Genomic DNA, 23,145 nt, shown 5'->3' with positions numbered 1-23,145 from the left:
TATGGGGGTGGGTTGGGCCATTTCTTTCGTCTGTTTCCTTGCGCTACCTCACAAACGTGGGAGACAGCGACAAAGTATAAAAAAAAAAAAAAAATGACTCTTGGTGAGGTGCCTGAGGATTGGCGGAATGCATGCATAGTGCCATTGTACAAAGGCAAAGGGGATAAAAGTGAGTGCTCAAATTACAGAGGTATAAGTTTGTTGAGTATTCCTGCGAAACTATATGGGAGGGAATTAATTGAGAGGGTGAAAGCATGTACAGAGCATCAGATTGGGTAAGGGCAGTGTGGTTTCAGAATTGGTAGAGGATGTGTGGATCAGGTGTTTGCTTTTAAGAATGTATGTGAGAAATCCATAGAAAAGCAGATGGATTTGTATGCAGCATTTATGGATCTGGAGAAGGCATATGATAGAGTTGAGAGATTCTCTGTGGAAGGTATTAAGAATATATGGTGTGGGAGGCAAGTTGCTAGAAGCAGCGAAGTTTTTATCGAGGATGTAAGACATGTGTATGAGTAGGAAGAGAGGAAAGTGATTGGTTCTCAGTGAATGTCGGTTTGCGGCAGGGGTGCGTGATATCTCTGTGGTTGTTTAGTTTGTGTGTGGATGGGGTTGTTAGGGAGGTGAATGCAAGAGTTTTCTAGAGAGTGGTAAGTATGCAGTCTGTTGTGGATGAGAGGGCTTGGAAAGTGAGTCAGTTGTTGTTCGCTGATGATACAGTGTTGGTGGCTGATTCGGGTGAGAAGCTGCAGAAGCTGGTGACTGAGTTTGGTAAAGTGTGTGAAAGAAGAAAGCTGAGAGTAAATGTGAATAAAAGCAAGGTTATTAGGTACAGTAGGGTTAAGGGACAAGTCAGTTGGGAAGTTTGAATGGAGAAAAACTGGAGGAAGTGAAGTGTTTTAGATATCTGGGAGTGGATCTGGCAGTGGATGGAACCATGGAAGCGGAAGTGAATCATAGGGTGGGGGAGGGGGCGAACGTTCTGGGAGCATTGAAAAATGTGTGGAAGGCGAGAACATTATCTCAGAAAGCAAAAACTGGTATGTTTGAAGGAATAGTGGTTCCAACAATGTTATATGGTTGTGAGGCGTTGGCTATAGATAGAGTTGTGTGGAGGAGGGTGGATATGTTGGAAATGAGATGTTTGAAGACAATATGTGGTGTGAGGTGGTTTGATTGAGTAAGTAATGAAAGGGTAAGAGAGATGTGTGGTAATAAAAAGATTGTGGTTGAGAGAGCAGAAGAGGGTGTTTTGAAATGGTTTGGTCACATGTAGAGAATGAGTGAGGAAAAATTGACTAAGAAGATATATGTGTCAGAGGTGGAGGGAACGAGGAGAATTAGGAGACCAAATTGGATGTGGGAGGATGGAGTGAAAAAGATTTTGAGCGATCGGGGCCTGAACATGCAGGAGGTGAAAGGCGTGAAAGGAATGGAGTGAATTGGAACAATGTGATATATCGAGGTTGACGTGCTGTCAGTTGATTGAACCAGGGCATGTGAAGCGTCTGGGGTAAACCATGGAAAGTTCTGTGGGGCCTGGATGTGGAAAGGGAGCTGTGGTTTCTGTGCATTATACATGACAGCTAGAGACTGAGTGTGAACAAATGTGGCCTTTGTTGTCTTTTCCTAGCGCTACCTCGTGCGCATGCCGGGGGAGGGTGTTATTATTTAATGTGTGGTAGGGTAGCGATGGGAATGAATAAAGGCAGCATGTATGAATTATATGCATATGTGTATATGTGTGTACGTATATATATGTATACATTGAAATGTATAGGTATGTATATGTGCGTGTGTGGACATGTATCTATATACATGTGTATGAAGGTGGGTTGGGCCATTCTTTCATTTGTTTCCTTTTTGTGTTACCTTGCTAATGCGGGAGACAGTGACAAAGTATAATATATATTTTTATTATTATTTTACTATACTTGATCTTCTTTTCCTGCATCATTGAGGTTGCCAGGAAACAGATGAAGAAAGATGCATCCATTCACTTATGCACATATATACATGCATGCTCATACACATCTGTATACATATCAACATATACACATATACTGACATATACATATATACACATGTACATATTCAGACTCGCTTCCCTTCATCCATTTTTGGCACTGCCCTCCCATACAGGAAACAGTATTGCCACTTCCTGCATCAATGAGGTAGTGCCAGAAAAACAGACAAAAAAGCCGACAATCATTCACACTCAGTCTCTAGCTATCACGTGTAATGCACCGAAACCACAACTCCCTATCCACATCCAAGCTCCACAGACCTTTCCATGGTTTACCCCAGACATTTCACATGCCCTGGTTCATTCCATTGACAGCACATTGATCCCAGTATACCACATCATTCCAATTCACTCTATTCTTGCATGCCTCTCACCATCCTGCTTGTTCAGCCCCCAATTGTCCAAAATCTTTTTCACTCCATCCTTCCACCTCCAAGTTGGTCTTCTGCTTTTCCTTGTTCCCTCCACCTCTGACCCATATATCCTTTTTGTCAACCTTTCCTCACTCTCTCTTCATATGTCCAAACCATTTTAACACCCTCTTCTGCTATCTCAGCCACATTCATTTCATTACCATACATCTCTCTTACCCATTCATTACTTAATCAAACCACCTCACACCACATATTGTCTTCAGACATTTATTTCCAACACATCCACACTCTTCTGCACAACCCTATCTATAGCCCATGCCTCACAACCATATGATATTGTTGGAACTATTGTTCCTTCAAACATACCCATTTTTGCTCTTGGAGATAATGTTCTCTCTTTCCACACATTCTCCATTACACCCAGAACCTTTGCCCCCTTCCCCACCCTATGACTCATTTCCATGGTTCCATTCATTGCTGAGTCCACCCAAGATATGTAAAACATTTTACTTCCTCTGATTTTTCTCCACTGAAACTTACTTTCTGATTAATTTTTCCCTCAACCCCACTGAACCTGATACCTTGCTGTTATTCACATTTACTCACATCTTTCTCCTTTACACACACTTTTCCAAACTCAGTCACCAACTTCTGCAGTTTCTTACTTGAGTCAGCCACCAGTGCCGTATCATCAGTGAACAAGTGACTCACTTCCCATGCCCTCTTATCCCCAGCAGCCTGCATAATCGCCCCTTTCTCCAAAACTCTTGAATTTACCTCCCTAATCATCCCATCCATAAACATATTAAACAACCATGGGGACATCACACACCCCTGCCACAGACCAACCTTCACTGGGAACCAATCACTCTCCTCTCTTCCTACTCGTGCACATGCCTTATACCCTTGATAAAAACTCTGCCGTTAGCAGCTTACCTCCCACACTGTATATTCTTAAGACCTTCCACAAAGCATCTGTATCCACCCTGTCACATGTCTTCTTCAGATTCATAAATGCCTCATATAAATCCATTTGTTTTTTGTTTTTTAAGTATTCCTCACACATTCTTAAAAGCACACTTGATCCACACATCCTCTACCACTTCTGAAACCACACTGATCCTCCCCAATCTGATGCTCTGTACTGTCTTTCACCCTCTCACTCTATACCCTACCATACAATTTTCCAGACATACTCAACAAACTTATGCCTCTGTAGTTTGAACACTCATATTTATCCCCTTTGCATTTGTACAGTGGCACTATACTTGCATTCTGCCAATCCTCAGGCACTTCACCATGATTCATATATACACTGAATTTCCTTACCAAACAGTCAGCACCACAGTCACCCCCTTTCTTAATAGATTCAACTGCTGTACTATGCAAACCTGGTGCCCTGCTGGTTTTCATCTTCTGCAAGGCTTTCTGCACTTCTTTTTTTTACTAACCACACTATCTGACTCACTCACATCACCCCACATCACACCACCCCAACTAAAACACCATACATCTGTCACTGTATCATCAAACACATTCGACAAACCTTCAAATTACTCACTCCATCTCCTCCTCATTTCATCTCTAACCATTACCACTTCCACCCTTGCCCTCTTCACCAATGTTGCTATTTGTTCTCTTGTGTTACACACATTATTTATCTCCTTCCAAAACATCTTTTTAATCTCCCTAAATTTTAATGATGCTCTTTCACCCCAACTCTCATTTGCCCTCTTTTTCAACTCTTGCACCTTCCTCTTGATCTTCTGTTGCTTTCTCTTACACATCTCCCAGTCATTTGCACTTCTTTTTTGCAAGTATCATCCAAACTCTTCCCTTTTCTCTTTCACACCACTCACTACCCTTTCTAATCTGTCCACTCCCACCTTTCTCATGCACTTGACATCACTGCTTCCCTAAATATATCCCATTGCTCACCCACTCCCCTCACATCATTTGCTCTTACCTTTTGCCATTCCACACTAAATCTCTACTAGTACTTCCTCACACAAGTCTCCTTCTCAAGCTCACTTACTCTTACTACTCTCATCTCCCAAACATTTTCTTTTCTTTTTTGAAAACCTCTACAAATCTTCACCTTCATTTCCAAAAGATAGTGATCAGACATCCCACCAGCTGCCCCTCTAAGCACATTAACATCCAAAAGTCTCTCTTTCACATGCCTATCTGTTGATATGCAATCTAACAATGCCTTTTGACCATCTCTCTTACTCACATATGTATACTTATGTGTATCTCTCTTTTTAAACCAGGTATTCCCAATCACCAATCTTTTTCTAGTACACAAATCCACAAGCTCTTCACCATTACCATTCACAACACTGAATACCCCATGTACACCAATTATTCCCTTAACTGCCACATTACTTACCTTTGCATTAAATCACCCATCACTAATACCTGGTCTCATGCACCAAAACTGCTGGCACACTCACTCGGCTGCTCCCAAAACACTTGCCTCTCATGATCTTTCTTATCATGACAAGGTGCATAAGCACCAGTGATCACCCATCTCTCTCCATCCACTTTCAGTTTTACCCACATTAACCTAGAATTTACTTCCTTACCCTCTATCACACACTCCCACAACTCCTGCATTAGGAGTAGTGCTCCTCCTTCCTTAGCTCTTGTCCTCTCACCAACCCCGGCTTTACTCCCAAGATTTTTCCAAACCATTCTTCCCCTTTACTGTTCAGCTTTATTTCACTCATAGCCAGAATATCCAGGTTTCTTTTTTTCAAACATACCTCCTCTCTCTCCTTTCTTCTCTTGGTTACATCCTCACATATTCAGACACCCCAATCTGATCCCTTGGGGAGGATGAGCCAGAAGTATGCACTCCGTTGGGATTAGAGGGCCTGGGAAGTGAGTCAGTTGTTGTTCACCGATAATACAGCTCTGGTGGCTGATTCGAGGGAGAAACTGCAGAAGTTGGTGATTGAGTTTGGAAAAGCATGTAAAAGGAGAAAATTGAGAGTAAATGTGAATAAGAGCAAGGTTATTAATTTCACTAGGGTTGAGGGACAAGTTAATTGAGATGTAAGTTTGAATGGAGAAAAATTGGAGGAAGTGAAGTGATTTAGATATCTGGGAGTGGACTTAGCAGCGAGTAGAACCATGGAAGTGGAAGTGAGTCATGGGGTGGGGGAGGGGGTGGAGGTTTTGGGAGCAATGAAGAAGGTGTGGAAGGACATAACTTTATCTTGAAGAGCAAAAATGGGTACATTTTAAGGAATAGTAATTCCAACAATATTATATGGTTGCGGGGCTTGAGCTATAAATGGGGTTGTGCGGAGGAGGATGGATGTGTTGGAAATGAAATGTTTAAGGACAGTATGTGGTGTGAGGTGATTTGATTGAGTAAGTAATGAAAGGGTAAGAGAGATGTGTGGAAATAAAAGAGTGTGGTTGAGAGAGCAGAAGAGGGTGTGTTGAAATGGTGTGGACATATGGAGAGAATGAGTGAGGAAAGATTGACGAAAGGGATATATGTGTCAGAGGTGGAGGGAGCAAGGAAAAACAGGAGACCAAATTGGAAGTGGAAGGATTGAATGAAAACAAAATTTTGAGAGATCAGGGCCTGAACATACAGGAGGGTGAGAGGTGTAAATTATAGAGTAAGTTGAAACATTTTGGTATATGGAGGTTGATGTGCTGTCAGTGGACTGAACCAGGGCATGTGAAACATCAGGAGTAAATTATGGAAAGGTCTTTGGGGCCTAGATGTAGATCGGGAGCTGTGGTTTCGGTCCTTTACACATGACAGCTAGAGACTGAGTGTGAACGAATTTGGCCTTTTTTGTCTATTTTCCTTGTGCTACCTCGCTGAAGCAGGGTGTAGCGATGCTGTTTCCTGTGGGATGGGGTAGCGCCAGGAAAGGATGAAGGTAAGCAAGTATGAATAAGTACGTGTGTATATATATATATATATATATATATATATATATATATATATATATATATATATATATATATATTTTTTTTTTTTTTTTTTTTTTTTTTTTATACTTTGTCGCTGTCTCCCGCGTTTGCGAGGTAGCGCAAGGAAACAGATGAAAGAAATGCGCACCCCCCCTATACACATGTACATACACACGTCCACACACGCAAATATACATACCTACACAGCTTTCCATGGTTTACCCCAGACGCTTCACATGCCTTGATTCAATCCACTGACAGCACGTCAACCCCTGTATACCACATCGCTCCAATTCACTCTATTCCTTGCTCTCCTTTCACCCTCCTGCATGTTCAGGCCCCGATCACACAAAATCTTTTTCACTCCATCTTTCCACCTCCAATTTGGTCTCCCTCTTCTCCTCGTTCCCTCCACCTCCGACACATATATCCTCTTGGTCAATCTTTCCTCACTCATTCTCTCCATGTGCCCAAACCACTTCAAAACACCCTCTTCTGCTCTCTCAACCACGCTCTTTTTATTTCCACACATCTCTCTTACCCTTACGTTACTTACTCGATCAAACCACCTCACACCACACATTGTCCTCAAACATCTCATTTCCAGCACATCCATCCTCCTGCGCACAACTCTATCCATAGCCCACGCCTCGCAACCATACAACATTGTTGGAACCACTATTCCTTCAAACATACCCATTTTTGCTTTCCGAGATAATGTTCTCGACTTCCACACATTTTTCAAGGCTCCCAAAATTTTCGCCCCCTCCCCCACCCTATGATCCACTTCCGCTTCCATGGTTCCATCCGCTGCCAGATCCACTCCCAGATATCTAAAACACTTCACTTCCTCCAGTTTTTCTCCATTCAAACTCACCTCCCAATTGACTTGACCCTCAACCCTACTGTACCTAATAACCTTGCTCTTATTCACATTTACTCTTAACTTTCTTCTTCCACACACTTTACCAAACTCAGTCACCAGCTTCTGCAGTTTCTTACATGAATCAGCCACCAGTGCTGTATCATCAGCGAACAACAACTGACTCACTTCCCAAGCTCTCTCATCCCCAACAGACTTCATACTTGCCCCTCTTTCCAGGACTCTTGCATTTACCTCCCTAACAACCCCATCCATAAACAAATTAAACAACCATGGAGACATCACACACCCCTGCTGCAAACCTACATTCACTGAGAACCAATCACTTTCCTCTCTTCCTACACGTACACATGCCTTACATCCTCGATAAAAACTTTTCACTGCTTCTAACAACTTGCCTCCCACACCATATATTCTTAATACCTTCCACAGAGCATCTCTGTCAACTCTATCATATGCCTTCTCCAGATCCATAAATGCTACATACAAATCCATTTGCTTTTCTAAGTATTTCTCACATACATTCTTCAAAGCAAACACCTGATCCACACATCCTCTACCACTTCTGAAACCACACTGCTCTTCCCCAATCTGATGCTCTGTACATGCCTTCACCCTCTCAATCAATACCCTCCCATATAATTTACCAGGAATACTCAACAAACTTATACCTCTGTAATTTGAGCACTCACTCTTATCCCCTTTGCCTTTGTACAATGGCGCTATGCACGCATTCCGCCAATCCTCAGGCACCTCACCATGAGTCATACATACATTAAATAACCTTACCAACCAGTCAACAATACAGTCACCCCCTTTTTTAATAAATTCCACTGCAATACCATCCAAACCTGCTGCCTTGCCGGCTTTCATCTTCCGCAAAGCTTTTACTACCTCTTCTCTGTTTACCAAATCATTTTCCCTAACCCTCTCACTTTGCACACCACCTCGACCAAAACACCCTATATCTGCCACTCTGTCATCAGACACATTCAACAAACCTTCAAAATACTCATTCCATCTCCTTCTCACATCACCACTACTTGTTATCACCTCCCCATTTACGCCCTTCACTGAAGTTCCCATTTGCTCCCTTGTCTTACGCACCCTATTTACCTCCTTCCAGAACATCTTTTTATTCTCCCTAAAATTTACTGATAGTCTCTCACCCCAACTCTCATTTGCCCTTTTTTTCACCTCTTGCACCTTTCTCTTGACCTCCTGTCTCTTTCTTTTATACTTCTCCCACTCAGTTGCATTTTTTCCCTGCAAAAATCGTCCAAATGCCTCTCTCTTCTCTTTCACTAATACTCTTACTTCTTCATCCCACCACTCACTACCCTTTCTAAACAGCCCACCTCCCACTCTTCTCATGCCACAAGCATCTTTTGCGCAATCCATCACTGATTCCCTAAATACATCCCATTCCTCCCCCACTCCCCTTACTTCCATTGTTCTCACCTTTTTCCATTCTGTACACAGTCTCTCCTGGTACTTCCCCACACAGGTCTCCTTCCCAAGCTCACTTACTCTCACCACCTTCTTCACCCCAACATTCACTCCTCTTTTCTGAAAACCCATACTAATCTTCACCTTAGCCTCCACAAGATAATGATCAGACATCCCTCCAGTTGCACCTCTCAGCACATTAACATCCAAAAGTCTCTCTTTCGCACGCCTGTCAATTAACACGTAATCCAATAACGCTCTCTGGCCATCTCTCCTACTTACATAAGTATACTTATGTATATCTCGCTTTTTAAACCAGGTATTCCCAATCATCAGTCCTTTTTCAGCACATAAATCTACAAGCTCTTCACCATTTCCATTTACAACACTGAACACCCCATGCATACCAATTATTCCCTCAACTGCCACATTACTCACCTTTGCATTCAAATCACCCATCACTATAACCCGGTCTCGTGCATCAAAACCGCTAACACACTCATTCAGCTGCTCCCAAAACACTTGCCTCTCATGATCTTTCTTCTCATGCCCAGGTGCATATGCACCAATAATCACCCACCTCTCTCCATCAACTTTCAATTTTACCCATATTAATCGAGAATTTACTTTCTTACATTCTATCACATACTCCCACAACTCCTGTTTCAGGAGTATTGCTACTCCTTCCCTTGCTCTTGTCCTCTCACTAACCCCTGACTTCACTCCCCAGACATTTCCAAACCACTCTTCCCCTTTATATATATATCTGTTTCCCAGTTGTTTGCAGGAGGATGGATGTGCTGGAAATGAGATGTTTGAGGACAATGTGTGGTGTGAGGTGGTTTGATCGAGTGAGTAACGTAAGGGTAAGAGAGATGTGTGGAAATAAAAAGAGCGTGGTTGAGAGAGCAGAAGAGGGTGTTTTGAAGTGGTTTGGGCACATGGAGAGGATGAGTGAGGAAAGATTGACCAAGAGGATATATGTGTCAGAGGTGGAGGGAGCGAGGAGAAGAGGGAGACCAAATTGGAGGTGGAAGGATGGAGTGAAAAAGATTTTGTGTGATCGGGGCCTGAACATGCAGGAGGGTGAAAGGAGGGCAAGGAATAGAGTGAATTGGAGCGATGTGGTATACCGGGGTTGACGTGCTGTCAGTGGATTGAATCAGGGCATGTGAAGCGTCTGGGGTAAACCATGGAAAGCTGTGTAGGTATGTATATTTGCGTGTGTGGACGTATGTATATACATGTGTATGGGGGTGGGTTGGGCCATTTCTTTCGTCTGTTTCCTTGCGCTACCTCGCAAACGCGGGAGACAGCGACAAGGTATAAAAAAAAAATATATATATATATATATATATATATATATATATATATATATATATATATATATATATATTTTTTTTTTTCATACTATTCGCCATTTCCCGCGTTAGCGAGGTAGCGTTAAGAATAGAGGACTGGGCCTTTGAGGGAATAACCTCACCTGGCCCCCTTCTCTATTCCTTCTTTTGGAAAATTAAAAAAAATGAGAGGGGAGGATTTCTAGCCCCCCCGCTCCCTTCCCTTTTAGTCGCCTTCTACAACACGCAGGGAATATGTGGGAAGTAATCTTTCTCCCTTATCCCAGGGATATATATATATATATGTATATATACATATACATATATATATATATATATATATATATATATATATATATATGTATATACATACGTCCACACACACAAATATACATACCTACACAGCTTTCCATGGTTTACCCCAGACGCTTCACATGCCTTGATTCAATCCACTGACAGCACGTCAACCCCGGTATACCACATCGCTCCAATTCACTCTATTCCTTGCCCTCCTTTCACCCTCCTGCATGTTCAGGCCCCGATCACACAAAATCTTTTTCACTCCATCTTTCCACCTCCAATTTGGTCTCCCTCTTCTCCTCGTTCCCTCCACCTCCGACACATATATCCTCTTGGTCAATCTTTCCTCACTCATTCTCTCCATGTGACCAAACCATTTCAAAACACCCTCTTCTGCTCTCTCAACCACGCTCTTTTTATTTCCACACATCTCTCTTACCCTTACGTTACTTACTCGATCAAACCACCTCACACCACACATTGTCCTCAAACATCTCATTTCCAGCACATCCATCCTCCTGCGTACAACTCTATCCATGGTCTGCGTGTGTGTATGTTTATGTTGATATGTACATGTGCGTGTATTGGTGTTTATGTATATATATTTGTATGTGAGTGGATGGGCCATTCTTCGTCTGTTTCCTGGCATTACCTCGCTGATGCGGGACACAGCGATCAAGTATGATAGATAGATATTTATTATACTTTGTCGCTGTCTCCCGTGTTAGCGAGGTAGCGCAAGGAAACAGATGAAAGAATGGCCCAACCCACCCATATACACGTGTATATCCATACACGTCCACACATGCACATATACATACCTATACATCTCAACGTATACATATATATATATACACACACAGACAGATACATATATACACATGTACATAATTCATACTGTCTGCCCTTATTCATTTCCATGGCCAACCCGCCACACATGAAATGACAACCCCCTCCCCCCGCATGTGCATGAGGTAGTGCTAGGGAAAGACAACAAAGGCCACGTTCGTTCACACTCAGTCTCTAGCTGTCATGTATAATGCACCGAAACCAATAGATATATTTACATATATATATATATATATATATATATATATATATATATATATATATATATATATATATTGGTTCTCAGTGAATGTAGGTTTGCGGCAGGGATGTGTGATGTCTCCATGGTTGTTTGATTTGTTTATGGATGGGGTTGTTAGGGAGGTGAATGCAAGAGTTTTGGAAAGAGGGGCAAGTATGAAGTCTGTTGTGGATGAGAGAGCTTAGGAAGTGAGTCAGTTGTTGTTCGCTGATGATACAGCGTTGGTGGCTGATTCATGTGAGAAACTGCAGAAGCTGGTGACTGAGTTTGGTAAAGTGTGTGAAAGAAGAAATTTAAGAGTAAATGTGAATAAGAGCAAGGTAATTAGGTACAGTAGGGTTGAGGGTCAAGTCAATTGGGAGGTAAGTTTGAATGGAGAAAAACTGGAGGAAGTAAAGTGTTTTAGATATCTGGGAGTGGATCTGGCAGCGGATGGAACCATGGAAGCGGAAGTGGATCATAGGGTGGGGGAGGGGGCGAAAATTTTGGGAGCCTTGAAGAATGTGTAGAAGTCGAGAACATTATCTCGGAAAGCAAAAATGGGTATGTTTGAAGGAATAGTGGTTCCAACAATGTTGTATGGTTGCGAGGCGTGGGCTATGGATAGAGTTGTGCGCAGGAGGATGGATGTGCTGGAAATGAGATGTTTGAGGACAATGTGTGGTGTGAGGTGGTTGGATCGAGTAAGTAACGTAAGGGTAAGAGAGATGTGTGGAAATAAAAAGAGCATGGTTGAGAGAGTAGAAGAGGGTGTTTTGAAATGGTTTGGGCACATGGAGAGAATGAGTGAGGAAAGATTGACCAAGAGGATATATGTGTCGGAGGTGGAGGGAACGAGGAGAAGTGGGAGACCAAATTGGAGGTGGAAAGATGGAGTGAAAAAGATTTTGTGTGATCGGGGCCTGAACATGCAGGAGGGTGAAAGGAGGGCAAGGAATAGAGTGAATTGGATCGATGTGGTATACTGGGGTTGATGTGCTGTCAGTGGATTGAATCAAGGCATGTGAAGCGTCTGGGGTAAACCATGGAAAGCTGTGTAGGTATGTATATTTGCATGTGTGGGCGTATGTATATACATGTGTATGGGGGTGGGTTGGGCCATTTCTTTCGTCTATTTCCTTTGCGCTACCTCGCAAACGCGGGAGACAGCGACAAAGCAAAAAATATATATATATATATATATATATATATATATATATATATATTTCACCAGATTTCCGATGTAATGGTATGTGTAGCTTAATGCATGGGTACATCAGTGTCCATCCTGTCCTTGAAATGTCGGGTTCTTGCGATCTCCCTCACACGCGGACACACGGATTGCTTTTTATACAGTGTGAGGTGCTTGAACATGTGTCACACTGAATGATTGACAGATCTGTTAGCAATTGTGAAACTCCTCGCCCGATGTGTCAGCCAGACTAACAGCACAACAGTTTAACGGAGAGGAAGGGCTTCTTATCAAGTCTTTCACGCGTCAATCAAGGTTCCAGCCCCAGTGCCGCGCCATTTTGATGTGTGCAGATGTTCCAGTGAGGAGACGAGAGTGCTGCAGTGTATTTCCAGCTTGGGGCGAACACATGTCATGTGTATCAGGTTTCGTGTAATGTCGCTAGGTGGAAACTCACTACGCCACACGACAGTGCGCCAGGAAGGAGCCGCCAGATGACAGCCGAGGACTGACTCCAAATTCCTGCAACGGGAAGTCAGCACCACAAGTAAAGCATCCTCCGCGAAGGCTCAGAGTGGGGTGCCTAAATGTGTGTGGATGTAACCAAGATGTGAAGACCCTTACTGGAAAAACAATCACTCTTGAAGTAGAACCTTCAGACACAATTGAAAATGTGAAGGAAAATAGTGAAATTGGAGAAAAATGTAGCTTAGACATTGAAGCCTATTGATACAGTGGTTAAATTGATGAGAACTGCTATTGACGTTTGTGTAAATAAATTATACATTTCCTTTTTTCCATAGCCAGAGGTTGAACCATTATGTGACATTCATTTTTTTCATTCATTTCAAGCTAGAAGTTTCAGTTTTCTAAATTGTTTCTTACATTTTTCATATGTATATATATGTATGTGTGTGTGTGTGTATGTGCGTATGTATGTGTATGTGTGTGTATGTGTATATGTATATATATATGTATATTATCCCTGGGGATAGGGGTGAAAGAATACTTCCCACATATTCCTCGCGTGTCGTAGAAAGCGACTAGAGGGGACGGGAGCGGGGGGCCAGAAATCCTCCCCTCCTTGTATTAACTTTCTAAAATGGGAAACAGAAGAAGGAGTCACGCGGGGAGTGCTCATCCTCCTCGAAGGCTCAGAGTGGGGTGCCTAAATGTGTGTGGATGTAACCAAGATGTGAAAAAAGGAGAGATAGGTAGTATGTTTGAGGAAAGGAACCTGGATGTTTTGGCTCTGAGTGAAACGAAGCTCAAGGGTAAAGGGGAAGAGTGAAACGAAGCTCAAGGGTAAAGGGGAAGAGTGGTTTGGGAATGTCTGGGGAGTAAAGTCAGGGGTTAGTGAGAGGACAAGAGCAAGGGAAGGAGTAGCAATACTCCTGAAACAGGAGTTGTGGGAGTATGTGATAGAGTGTAAGAAAGTAAATTCTCGATTAATATGGGTAAAACTGAAAGTTGATGGAGAGAGGTGGGTGATTATTGGTGCTTATGCACCTGGGCATGAGAAGAAAGATCAAGAGAGGCAAGTGTTTTGGGAGCAGCTGAATGAGTGTGTTAGTGGTTTTGATGCACGAGACCGGGTTATAGTGATGGGTGATTTGAATGCAAAGGTGAGTAATGTGGCAGTTGAGGAAATAATTGGTATACATGGGGTGTTCAGTGTTGTAAATGGAAATGGTGAAGAGCTTGTAGATTTATGTGCTGAAAAAGGACTGATGATTGGGAATACCTGGTTTAAAAAGCGAGATATACATAAGTATACTTATGTAAGTAGGAGAGATGGCCAGAGAGCGTTATTGGATTACGTGTTAATTGACAGGCGTGCGAAAGAGAGACTTTTGGATGTTAATGTGCTGAGAGGTGCAACTGGAGGGATGTCTGATCATTATCTTGTGGAGGCTAAGGTGAAGATTTGTATGGGTTTTCAGAAAAGAAGAGTGAATGTTGGAGTGAAGAGGGTGGTGAGAGTAAGTGAGCTTGAGAAGGAGACCTGTGTGAGGAAGTACCAGGAGAGACTGAGTACAGAATGGAAAAAGGTGAGAACAATGGAAGTAAGGGGAGTGGGGGAGGAATGGGATGTATTTAGGGAATCAGTGATGGATTGCGCAAAAGATGCTTGTGGCATGAGAAGAGTGGGAGGTGGGTTGATTAGAAAGGGTAGTGAGTGGTGGGATGAAGAAGTAAGATTATTAGTGAAAGAGAAGAGAGAGGCATTTGGACGATTTTTGCAGGGAAAAAATGCAATTGAGTGGGAGATGTATAAAAGAAAGAGACAGGAGGTCAAGAGAAAGGTGCAAGAGGTGAAAAAAAGGGCAAATGAGAGATGGGGTGAGAGAGTATCATTAAATTTTAGGGAGAATAAAAAGATGTTCTGGAAGGAGGTAAATAAAGTGCGTAAGACAAGGGAGCAAATGGGAACTTCAGTGAAGGGCGCAAATGGGGAGGTGATAACAAGTAGTGGTGATGTGAAAAGGAGATGGAGTGAGTATTTCGAAGGTTTGTTGAATGTGTTTGATGATAGAGTGGCAGATATAGGGTGTTTTGGTCGAGGTGGTGTGCAAAGTGAGAGGGTTAGGGAAGATGATTTGGTAAACAGAGAAGAGGTAGTGAAAGCTTTGCGGAAGATGAAAGCCGGCAAGGCAGCAGGTTTGGATGGTATTGCAGTGGAATTTATTAAAAAAGGGGGTGACAGTATTGTTGACTGGTTGGTAAGGTTATTTAATGTATGTATGACTCATGGTGAGGTGCCTGAGGATTGGCGGAATGCGTGCATAGTGCCATTGTACAAAGGCAAAGGGGATAAGAGTGAGTGCTCAAATTACAGAGGTATAAGTTTGTTGAGTATTCCTGGTAAATTATATGGGAGGGTATTAATTGAGAGGGTGAAGGCATGTACAGAGCATCAGATTGGGGAAGAGCAGTGTGGTTTCAGAAGTGGTAGAGGATGTGTGGATCAGGTGTTTGCTTTGAAGAATGTATGTGAGAAATACTTAGAAAAGCAAATGGATTTGTATGTAGCATTTATGGATCTGGAGAAGGCATATGATAGAGTTGATAGAGATGCTCTGTGGAAGGTATTAAGAATATATGGTGTGGGAGGCAAGTTGTTAGAAGCAGTGAAAAGTTTTTATCGAGGATGTAAGGCATGTGTACGTGTAGGAAGAGAGGAAATTGATTGGTTCTCAGTGAATGTAGGTTTGCGGCAGGGGTGTGTGATGTCTCCATGGTTGTTTAATTTGTTTATGGATGGGGTTGTTAGGGAGGTAAATGCAAGAGTTTTGGAAAGAGGGGCAAGTATGAAGTCTGTTGGGGATGAGAGAGCTTGGGAAGTGAGTCAGTTGTTGTTCGCTGATGACACAGCGCTGGTGGCTGATTCATGTGAGAAACTGCAGAAGCTGGTGACTGAGTTTGGTAAAGTGTGTGGAAGAAGAAAGTTAAGAGTAAATGTGAATAAGAGCAAGGTTATTAGGTACAGTAGGGTTGAGGGTCAAGTCAATTGGGAGGTAAGTTTGAATGGAGAAAAACTGGAGGAAGTGAAGTGTTTTAGATATCTGGGAGTGGATCTGGCAGCGGATGGAACCATGGAAGCGGAAGTGGATCATAGGGTGGGGGAGGGGGCGAAAATCCTGGGAGCCTTGAAGAATGTGTAGAAGTCGAGAACATTATCTCGGAAAGCAAAAGTGGGTATGTTTGAAGGAATAGTGGTTCCAACAATGTTGTATGGTTGCGAGGCGTGGGCTATAGATAGAGTTGTGCGCAGGAGGATGGATGTGCTGGAAATGTGATGTTTAAGGACAATGTGTGGTGTGAGGTGGTTGGATCGATTGAGTAACGTAAGGGTAAGAGAGATGTGTGGAAATAAAAAGAGCGTGGTTGAGAGAGCAGAAGAGGGTGTTTTGAAGTGGTTTGGGCACATGGAGAGGATGAGTGAGGAAAGATTGACCAAGAGGATATATGTGTCGGAGGTGGAGGGAACAAGGAGAAGAGGGAGACCAAATTGGAGGTGGAAAGATGGAGTGAAAAAGATTTTGTGTGATCGGGGCCTGAACATGCAGGAGGGTGAAAGGAGGGCAAGGAATAGAGTGAATTGGAGCGATGTGGTATACCGGGGCTGACGTGCTGTCAGTGGATTGAATCAGGGCATGTGAAGCGTCTGGGGTAAACCATGGAAAGCTGTGTAGGTATGTATATTTGCGTGTGTGGACGTATGTATATACATGTGTATGGGGGGGGGTTGGGCCATTTCTTTCGTCTGTTTCCTTGCGCTACCTCGCAAACGTGGGAGACAGCGACAAAGTATAAAAAAAAAAAAATATATATATATATATATATATATATATATATATATTTTTTTTTTTATATATATATATATATATATATATATATATATATATATATATATATATATATATATATATATATATATACATATATGGGTGTATAGTATCAGCTAATATATGTATTCCCACTAGCTTTTAATATATTTTGTGCAAAGTCAGGTGCCTTGTGCTGTTGAAGTATACAAGCTTTTTATTTGTTTTAGATTAATTCAGTAATTTTATATATCAAAATTGTTGTAAAGTTATGCTTAAATACAGTAGTCCTGTTAAAGCCATTTTTTGTCTTTGGTCCATTTTTCTTATAAGTGAAAAGCTTAAATTTTGAAGTGTTTTCAAATACAAATGCAGAAACTTTGACAAAAGATATTATTATTTGATATTTTTGACTGGGGATAGGGGAGAAAGAATACTTCCCACGCATTCCTCACGTGTCATAGAAGGGGACTAAAGGGGACGGGAGCGGGGGGCCAGCAACCGTCCCCTCCTTGTATTTTAACTTTCTAAAAGGGGAAACAGGAGAAGGAGTCACGTGGGGAGTGCTCATCCTCCTCGAAGGCTCAGATTGGGGTGTCTAAATGTGTTTGGATGTAACCAAGATGAGGAAAAAGGAGAGATAGGTAGTATGTTTGAGGAAAGGAACCTGGATGTTTTGGCTCTGAGTGAAACGAAGCTCAAGGGTAAAGGGGAAGAGTGGTTTGGGAATGTCTTGGGAGTAAAGTTAGGGGTTAGTGAGAGGACAAGAGCAAGGGAAGGAGTAGCACTACTCCTGAAACAGGAGTGGTAGGAGTATGTGATAGAGTGTAAGAAAGTAAATTCTAGATTGATATGGGTAAAACTGAACGTTGATGGAGAGAGATGGGTGATTATTGGTGCATATGCACCTGGGCATGAGAAGAAAGATCATGAGATACAAGTGTTTTGGGAGCAGCTGAGTGAGTGTGTTAGTGGTTTTGATGCACAAGACCAGGTTATAGTGATGGATGATTTTAATGCAAAGGTGAGTAATGTCGTAGTTGAGGGAATAATTGGTACACATGGGGTGTTCAGTGTTGTAAATGGAAATGGTGAAGAGCTTGTAGATTTATGTGCTGAAAAAGGACTGGTGATTGGGAATACCTGGTTTCAAAAGCGAGATATACATAAGTATACGTATGTAAGTAGGAGAGATGGCCAGAGAGCTTTATTGGATTACGTGTTAATTGATAGTCGCGTGAAAGAGAGACTTTTGGATGTTAATGTGCTGAGAGGTGCAACTGGAGGGATATCTGATCATTATCTTGTGGAGGTGAAGGTGAAGATTTGTAGGTGTTTTCAGAAAAGAAGAGAGAATGTTGGGATGAAGAGAGTGGTGAAAGTAAGTGAGCTTGGGAAGGAGACTTGTGTGAGGAAGTACCAGGAGAGACTGAGTACAGAATGGAAAAAGGTGAGAACAAAGGAGGTAAGGGGAGTGGGGGAGGAATGGGATGTATTTAGGAAATCAGTGATGGCTTGCGCAAAAGATGCTTGTGGCATGAGAAGCGTGGGAGGTGGGTTGATTAGAAAGGGTAGTGAGTGGTGGGATGAAGAAGTAAGATTATTAGTAAAAGAGAAGAGAGAGGCATTTGGACGATTTTTGCAGGGAAAAAATGCAATTGAGTGGGAGATGTATAAAAGAAAGAGGCAGGAGGTCAAGAGAAAGGTGCAAGAGGTGAAAAAGAGGGCAAATGAGAGTTGAGGTAAGAGAGTATCATTAAATTTTAGGGAGAATAAAAAGATGTTTTGGAAGGAAGTAAATAAAGTGCATAAAACAATAGAACAAATGGGAACTTAAGTGAAGGGGGCTAATGGGGAGGTGATAACAAGTTGTGGTGATGTGAGAAGGAGATGGAGTGAGTATTTTGAAGGTTTGTTGAATGTGTTTGATGATAGAGTGGCAGATATAGGGTGTTTTGGTCGAGGTGGTGTGCAAAGTGAGAGGGTTAGGGAAAATGATTTGGTAAACAGAGAAGAGGTAGTAAAAGCATTGCGGAAGATGAAAGCCAGCAAGGTAGCAGGTTTGGATGGTATTGCAGTGGAATTTATTAAAAAAGAGGATGACTGTATTGTTGACTGGTTGGTAAGGTTATTTAATGTATGTATGATTCATGGTGAGGTGCCTGAGGATTGGCGGAATGCTTTCATAGTGCCATTGTACAAAGGCAAAGGGGATAAGAGTGAGTGCTCAAATTACAGAGGTATAAGTTTGTTCAGTACTCCTGGTAAATTATATGGGAGGGTATTGATTGAGAGGGTGAAGGCATGTACAGAGCATCAGATTGGGGAAGAGCAGTGTGGTTTCAGAAGTGGTAGAGGATGTGTGGATCAGGTGTTTGCTTTGAAGAATGTATGTGAGAAATACTTAGAAAAGCAAATGGATTTGTATGTAGCATTTATGGATCTGGTGAAGGCTTATGATAGAGTTGATAGAGATAGAGATGCTCTGTGGAAGGTATTAAGAATATATGGTGTGGGAGGGAAGTTGTTAGAAGCAGCGAAAAGTTTTTATCAAGGATGTAAGGCATGTGTATGTGTAGGAAGAGAGGAAAGTGATTGGTTCTCAGTGAATGTAGGTTTGCGGCAGGGGTGTGTGATGTCTCCATGGTTGTTTAATTTGTTTATGGATGGGGTTGTTAGGGAGGTGAATGCAAGAGTTTTGGAAAGAGGGGCAAGTATGCAGTCTGTTGTGGATGAGAGAGCTTGGGAAGTGAGTCAGTTGTTGTTCGCTGATGATACAGCGCTGGTGGCTGATTCATGTGAGAAACTGCAGAAGCTGGTGACTAAGTTTGGTAAAGTGTGTGAAAGAAGAAAGTTAAGAGTAAATGTGAATAAGAGGAAGGTTATTAGGTACAGTAGGGTTGAGGGTCAAGTCAATTGGGAGGTAAGTTTGAATGGAGAAAAACTGGAGGAAGTTAAGTGTTTTAGATATCTGGGAGTGGATCTGGCAGCGGATGGAACCATGGAAGCGGAAGTGAATCATAGGGTGGGGGAGGGGGCGAAAATTCTGGGAGCCTTGAAGAATGTGTGGAAGTTGAGAACATTATCTTGGAAAGCAAAAATGGGTATGTTTGAAGGAATAGTGGTTCCAACAATGTTGTATGGTTGTGAGGCGTGTGCTATGGATAGAGTTGTGCACAGGAGGATGGATGTGCTGGAAATGAGATGCTTGAGGACAATATGTTGTGTGAGGTGGTTTGATCGAGTAATGTAAGGGTAAGAGAGATGTGTGGAAATAAAAAGAGTGTGGTTGAGAGAGCAGAAGAGGGTGTTTTGAAATGGTTTGGTCACATGGAGAGAATGAGTGAGGAGAGATTGACCGAGAGGATATATGTGTCAGAGGTGGAGGGAACGAGGAGAAGTGGGAGACCAAATTGGAGGTGGAAAGATGGAGTGAAGAAGATTTTGAGTGATTGGGGCCTGAACATGCAGGAGGGTGAAAGGCATGCAAGGAATAGAGTGAATTGGAACGATGTGGTATACCGTGGTTGACGTGCTGTCAATGGATTGAACCAGGGCATGTGAAGTGTCTGGGGTAAACCATGGAAAGTTGTGTGGGGCTTGGATGTGGAAAGGGAGCTGTGGTTTCGGTGCATTATTACATGACAGCTAGAGACTGAGTGTGAACGAATGGGGCCTTTGTTGTCTTTTCCTAGCGCTACCTCGCCCACATGAGGGGGAAGGGGGTTGTTATTCCATTTGTGGCGAGGTGGCGATGGGAATAAATAAAGGCAGACTATGAATTATGTACATGTGTATATATGTATATATCTGTGTGTGTATATATATGTGTACATGGAGATGTATAGGTTTGTATATTTGTGTGTGTGGATGGGTATGTATATACATGTGTATGTGGGTGGGTTGGGCCATTCTTTTTTCTGTTTCCTTGCGCTACCTCGCTGACGCGGGAGACAGCAACAAAGCAAAATATAATAAATAGATAATAATATTTTTGACTTGAGACAGATGAACTAGTGATGCATGTCCTTTGTTTAAATGTTGTTCTAGATCATACATTATGATGATTAACCTTCCAATAAGTATTCCACATGAAAGTATGACCTTAGATGTTTCCCACTCAAATTCTTTGTTTAGAAGTGACACTTGTAAGTTGAATTATTTAGTTTTGTGTCTTAACAAGGTCATCTTACTTTTCAGTAGCTAGTGAAATGTAGACCTTTCATAATAGCATGGTTAATAGGCTGGAAACAACTGAAATTATTTTTTCTATAAAGTGAATGTTGCGATGTAGAATGGATAAGGTGATTCAAGAAGAAATGAGATATGCTGTTTTTAGGAAGTGGTTTGTAAAGGGAATGATGGATTATGAAGGTAGTATAGATATATAGAGAGATTTGTTACAGCATATTTGAAGTTAGTGGTGAGAGTAAGAGAACACTGTAGGTTTGATCCAGGGCAAAAAAAATTTCCAAGTTCCTCACACATACCTTTGATAGATGTTCATTGTGCTAAGTAGATATATGTCTCTTTGTTGGAATCATCATATATTTATTAAAAGTATACAGTTTTATATTGGTTCTGCATGAAATATATGCTGCATAGCAGAAAGATTGGTTGGGTGTAGGTATAAAGTCATTGCATTTAGTAAGGGTTGTGAAATGGATGGTAAAATATCAAGGAGATTGTTTTGGGGAATTTGTAATGTTGGAGGACAAAGGAAGTTGATGAAAAGCGTCATAACTTTTTTGCTGTGGTGCACATTGATGGATTACAAGTGTGTGTAACACACAGGTAGTATTATAGGTGTGCACTTGATTGTAAGTGGAAGGACAGAAACTGTTTGTTAGTTTACAATACAAGGACTGATGAGGACTCAAGGAACTGGAAGGATAATTCTGGGGTCTTACTGCAGAAAAAAGTCAAAAGTAGAAGTGGTTATAAAGTGTAGAATATTGAGAAAATTTGTTGTTGATTATATTGAGTTTTGATAGTTGTTGATGTTCCTTTGTGTATATCTGCCTAGGCTTTAGAACGTTTTTTCATGTGGTTTCTCTTTTCCTCTGACAGGTTGTCTTAGCATCTCATAGTCAGCCATCAACTTTACAGCAGCCTCAGCAACAGCAGCAACAACAGCCTCAGCAGCAACAACAACAGCTTGATGGAGGAGGACAGCAAGTAGCTCTTTACTCCTCCAACCTTAGTCTTCCATCAACCAGAGGAAGCTTTAGGAGGTATGTCCATCAACTAGGTTAAGCTTTAGAATGTATGTTCATCAACCAGTGGAAGCTTTAGAAGGTATGCATGTCCATCTACCAGAGAAAGCTTTAGAAGGCATGTCCATCAACCAAAGGAAGCTTTAGAAGGTATATCCATCATCTAAAGGAAATTCCGAGGTACAGTGTCTGGAAAAAAGATTGTTCATCTCCATATATTTTCAAAGATGATACCCAGTTTAGGTTTATCCTGGGTACAAGCATGTAGTACTGTAAAAACATTGTCCATCCTCATGTATTTTCAAAGATGATACCCAGTTAAGGTTTATTGTGGGTACAAGCATATGATACTGTATCTTCTATGTTTTTAATCTAGTGAAGTTTAGAGAAACAGAGTTATGAAGAGCATACTCAGTAAGATATAACCATTGATGAGGCATGTGAACAGGATGTCCAAAGAGTATATTGAAAGTTCCTGGAGAGATGTAAATCAACATATAAGTTCCGATTAAGGGAGAACACTGCATACTGAAGTTCAGTGTGACAAGATATTGAGAAAAACAATAACTTCACTTTATAGAGAAGATTGTGCATGAGTCATCATGTTTGAAGTCTTTTGAGATGCCCCAGTGTTAGACAAAATTTTTCTTCCAGAAGCAAAATTTGAAAAAATTGAGAAAATAATTCTAGCTAATTAAACAACCACAACCATTTAAGTGCAGCGTGTTTTAGACTTAAACCTTGGCCTGGTGCCACCCCTGCCACACATTTCATGTGTGGCGGGGTGGTGACAGGAATGAATAGGGGCAGACTATGATTTATGTACATGTGTATATATGTATATGTCTGTGTGTGTATATATATGTATACGTTGAGGTGTATAGGTCTGTATATGTGCGTGTGTGGATGTGTATGTATATACGTGTGTGTGGGTGGGTTGGGCCATTCTTTCGTCTATTTCCTTGCGCTACCTTGCTAACGCGGCAGGCAGCGACAAAGTATAATAAATAGATAAAACGTTGGCCT

The 23,145-nt window shown here is 41.8% G+C and overlaps 1 protein-coding gene across 5 annotated transcripts in view; it reads left to right on the top strand.

The window, feature by feature from the left end:
* The window catches only part of Pez (protein tyrosine phosphatase non-receptor pez), a 254,252-nt gene that overhangs the window by 150,964 nt on the left and 80,143 nt on the right, over positions 1–23,145 (top strand). For all 5 annotated transcript variants that reach the window (XM_071667746.1, XM_071667743.1, XM_071667744.1 and 2 more), the window contains one exon: positions 21,974–22,137. In XM_071667746.1, coding sequence (XP_071523847.1) covers positions 21,974–22,137 — 164 coding nt within the window. The remainder of the gene's footprint in view (positions 1–21,973; positions 22,138–23,145) is intronic.

This window comes from Panulirus ornatus, chromosome 12 (assembly GCF_036320965.1).
Source record: "Panulirus ornatus isolate Po-2019 chromosome 12, ASM3632096v1, whole genome shotgun sequence".
Taxonomy (NCBI): domain Eukaryota; kingdom Metazoa; phylum Arthropoda; class Malacostraca; order Decapoda; family Palinuridae; genus Panulirus; species Panulirus ornatus.
Note: the sequence above shows the minus strand (reverse complement) of the source record. Positions and strands in the feature narration are given on the sequence as shown.